The 4,724-nt window shown below is 31.5% G+C and overlaps 1 protein-coding gene across 1 annotated transcript; it reads right to left on the minus strand.

Moving 5' to 3' along the window:
- Positions 1–1,523: 1,523 nt before the first annotated feature.
- LOC107868912 lies at positions 1,524–1,964 on the minus strand. Its single transcript, XM_016715522.1, has one exon. It carries the CDS (start codon positions 1,962–1,964, stop codon positions 1,524–1,526), a length of 441 nt encoding a protein of 146 aa, XP_016571008.1.
- Between the last annotated feature and the right edge of the window lie 2,760 nt (positions 1,965–4,724).

The raw sequence follows: 4,724 nt of genomic DNA on the forward strand, positions 1-4,724 counted from the left end.
TAAAACCAAAGGTTTCAAGGTCATTTCAGTTGCCCTTTTGAAGAGGTGGAAAAATGAAGGAACAGTTAAAATTATTCCTTAAAAAGAGAAGAATCAATGTGTCATGTCAAGAAAAGAATATTAAAAGAAGGTTTCAAATGATATGACAATGCTATAGAAGTGTGTAGAAGAAACAAGAACTTTATGTGGCATTTCATAACAATTCAAAGCTTTTATAAGAGCAATTAGTAGTACTAACTTATGAAGGGAACCTGGTCCCTCTTCTAAACTTTTGTGTGTAGACTTTGAGCTTCCTAGACAATCTCCACTTTTTATTTTCTCCCATCATTCCATGTGTGCATACCTACAATAGCATAGAGTTGTGTTATACATAGTCAAATAAACTTGTACCTAGTACCTACAGTCTGATCATAGCCACTGGAGAGAGATTTAGATGAAAGAAGTGATTCTTTCCAAAATATTCCCTTAAATAGTATGTTCCTTAATTTAGATTAAGTGTTTGTTTGGTTGAGGATATAATAATAGTTTCTTTGTTTGATGTAGGACCTGGTTGGTTTTAACATCTCACAAGAGCCAAAAGTGTAATTGTCTAGAAATTTTAACTTAGGAAGAGGAGTTGGCATGTCCTATGTTCTTGAGCCTCAAATTAATATCATCATCAAAATCACTTTATTTTCTTCCCTTTTCGAGAAAGACACCTCCCCCAATATATCTTGAGTGGGAGAAAATAGTACATTAATCAATTTGTGTGCTTCTTACTGCCATTATTGATGAACATGTATTGCCTGCTTTCTCCCACTTTTCCCTCCTCAGTAGGTTATTTGATGGGTTTGGGAATCCTTTTAAATTTGAGTTCCCAAAAAAAAGACTAATGAAAGATCAGACTCCCTTTTGTCCAAGTTGGCAACCTGATCTTTTTAGACTGAGGACAAGGTTCTTTTAAGTTCTCTTCTGTCTCAGCATTCTTTTTGTACTTTTCAGCAACAAATACTCTGTTCGGACATAAAATTATTTTTTTCTGGATGAGGGAACAGTTCCCCATAAATTCCTTAAGTCTCAACATATTTTTGACACTTATTCTTAGCTAAGATTCCAGTGTTTGACCTTATTTTTCCAAGGTTAGCATAGGTCTCTGAAGTGGTTGTCCAACAAAGTGATTTTTCAAGGTCAACTTTTATTCTAACCAGGTCCCTCTCTAGTTCTTTATTCCTCTCTAGGGAGGCTGTGAGATCCAACTTGGACTTATTTTACTTGTATTCAAGTTCAAACTAAAGGTCATTGCCTTTTCCCTTTCCTTTAGGATCATTTTGAGATACAACCTTTAATTTCTCATTCAAGGTGTTATTCTCAAAGGATAAGAGACTAACTTTTTCTTCTAATTCAATAATTTGAGCAAACAAGAATGCCTTTTCATTTTCTAATTCAATAAGATTATTATTCAGAGACTCTTTTTCTTTAGTAAGACCACACAATGCATCAATCAACACACTAGCTAAGGACTTTAGCTCATTCAAAGAATAATTTTAAAGATTTGTTTGGATATCAAAAAGACTTTTCTCTTCATCATCTTCGTCTTTGTCGTTTGACTTGGCCATGAGAGAAAATAAAGAGTCAATGACTTCTATCATAATCATGGAAGTCTCTGCTACTTCTCCATTAGTTTTTTTGAATTCATTAGGGACCAGGTCCTTCTTCATTGCTTTCCGCGGATTGTTCTTGATATAGTCCTTATATTTAAGCTTATGGAGTAGGCAATCTTTGATGAAATGACCAGGCTTCCTACACTTATAACAATAGTTATTTCCATTCAGGCAATTGCTTATGTCCTCTTTTCTTAGAAAACCATCATTTCTTCTAAACTCCTTTTGAAATATTGTACTAGTTGACTTGCCTTCATTGAGATTTGGTGGAGCCACTATTTTAGCAGGACCTCTCCTAGGTGTTAACCTTTTAAGAGGAACCATCTCTGATACCAATTGATGAGTTTACACGAGTTGCCCTCCAACTTTGGGACCTGGTACCAAAAAGACTTAACCAACAAGAATTGAGAAGTGAAGTATATGAAAAAAGAGAGTAAAACACACAATAATTTTATGTGGAAACCTCCTTGTTCAAGGGGATAAAACCGCGACCTACCCCAATAGAATTTCTCAACAACTTTACTAAAACCAGAGCAACTTTCATATTACAACCTCTTGCAACCTAGGAACTAAACTCTTAATCCCCCACCTTTGGGATAGATTGAACACGGGAGAAACTACAATAACTCTATTGTAGTCTCCAATGTCAACTAAATCTAGTTGACCATAACTTGGATAACTTTATCCCTCTTTATCAACTACCTCTAGTTGACACTCATGGGTAACTCTATCCAAGAAAACATCAAGCAAATGATGAAAATCAAAACTTGATTAAAATTAGTTTATGCAACTAACTAACTGTAGTTAATGCGACACAACCTAAGAACATAGACAAGTTCAATATCTACTATCATTTATAGCATAGGAGTAGATTTACAATTTAGCAAAATAAAAAGAATAGATTTTACATTTAGCAAAATAAAAAGATTCAACAACCTAAACCTAAGGACATATTTCGTTGTAGCAATTTGGTCCCTTGGTTGTTGGAGCTTTTTCTTGATAGATGTTTGTGGTGGCTTTGCAAGAAGATGAGAATTTTTTTTTTGTACAAATTTAGGGTTTTCTCCCATAGAATGATCTATATATATGACGCAAATGGTTGGGAAAACCTTAAAAAATTCTCATTGGTCGAGATAAAAAAGGTGTTCCTCCTCTACTACTATGCTACCAGCTTTTCTACATAAAAGTACAGTCAACACTTTTACAATTAACTGCCAAAAATTCAATGATCAGGGACCTGGTTCCTAATTTGTTCCCTGAGCAGTTTTGTTAATTATTAGGAATAGATTCCCCATGTGCCATTCATTACATCTATGTCATGTATAACTGATCATATTAGGACTAGGAAACATCTCCTTGAGAAGTTATCACGTTACAAGGTTATGAGTACATCCATGATATGAACCTAGTCCTTACGAAACATGATCCCTCTGAGGACCCAGTTCTCATATAGTTGAATCTGATACGTGGAACAAATTCTAGTGGCAGCATATCTGGTGAGGATCAGGTTCTCTCACGAGATTTTTTAATCATCAAAACCTCATGCTCATCAATTTCCCATTTTTCGATGATGAAAACCTAATATCAAATATAGCGGTAGATTCAAAGAGTTATTCATCATCAGTTACCTTTTCCTTAGTTCTCCTATCACCAACATATCTCTTATTAGTTTTCTCTATCTCTAGTATCTCCAAATAACAATATTTTAATTCTTTTCTAGTCCCTTTATGATCATACTAGTCATCAAATTAGGAATAAGTTTGTCATTCATCGAAACCTTGAATATAACAATTGACGTTACACATACCATAAATTTCAGAATCATATTAAATATTATTATTATTTTTTCTTTCTAAGACATCAAATGGAATTTAAGAGATTGTCAATATTTTTATCACCAACCTTATTTGAATCTTAGATATTTACAATTACTTTATAACTAATTTAGTAAATTCTTTTACTATATAAGGATATATCATATTTATTGTAACATTTAAACTCATTAGAGAGAGGTAGACGTGCGAGACACATATGCCTAAACTAGTATACTATAATAAAAGTGTGAAGGTTCTTATAAATATTGTTTGGACCTTTTGTCCTTCATTAAAACCCACAATAGATAAAATTGTCTTTAACATTTTTCTTAAATTGTTATAATATTAAATATTGGCTATAATAAATATATGGAACTAAAACAACTAAATATAAGAAAATTTTATTTTTAAAGATTTTCTAGTTATCATTTATTATTATTATTATTATTATTATTATTATTATTATTATTATTATTATTACTAGTTAATAGTACGTGCATTGCACGTGACCTCAAATAAATTATAATTATTTTCTTCAATTTCAACAATGAAAAAATAAAATTCAAGGCTTTTTCAAATATATATATATATATATATATATATATATATATATATATATAATAAGTCAAACTTGCAAGTTAAATTCTGTTCTTGAGATTTTCTAATAAAAGCAGGAGAGAAGCCTTCAAAAAATAGTTAATTTGAGTGCTAATAAGTTTTGGAGACGATGTCAGAAACTACATCGATGCTAGAACATGACCCATAATTTCCTCCTTAAAGTTTATGACAACATAAACTCATTTGGATTAAAAAGAAAAGGTTTCCCTTACATTACTATCAATAAATTAATGAAGGATAAAAAGGAGTTTTCATACTTTTGAATTTGCAAAAAAAAAATTATACTTATTTCTACTTGAAACACAAAAGAAAATTACACACTCATATGATTTGAAATTACATGTACAGATATACTTTTGAAATCACCATCAAAGCGCCATTTCGTAGCTGACAAAGATTATTTAGAAGGAGGCTAGTAACAAAGTCTTTTTTGACAAAGGTAATAAAGAAACACAAGTTTAGAAAATAACACTAATGATAGAGAGATTGTTTTTGATAATTCCACTTGACTCATAATTTTCTCCTAAAATTATTTAACAACATAAACTCACTTGAATTAAAAAAAAAAAGAGTGCTCTTACATTACTATCAAGAAATCATATGAGGGGTAAAAAGGGGGTTCTCATACTTTGAATTTGTAAAGAAAATTGTA

Source organism: Capsicum annuum, chromosome 4 (genome assembly GCF_002878395.1).
Source record: "Capsicum annuum cultivar UCD-10X-F1 chromosome 4, UCD10Xv1.1, whole genome shotgun sequence".
Lineage (NCBI taxonomy): Eukaryota > Viridiplantae > Streptophyta > Magnoliopsida > Solanales > Solanaceae > Capsicum > Capsicum annuum.

Bases quoted from the DNA above. Each gene is read 5' to 3' on its own strand.
- LOC107868912 (XM_016715522.1), bottom strand. From the start codon at position 1,964: ATGGTTCCTCTTAAAAGGTTAACACCTAGGAGAGGTCCTGCTAAAATA.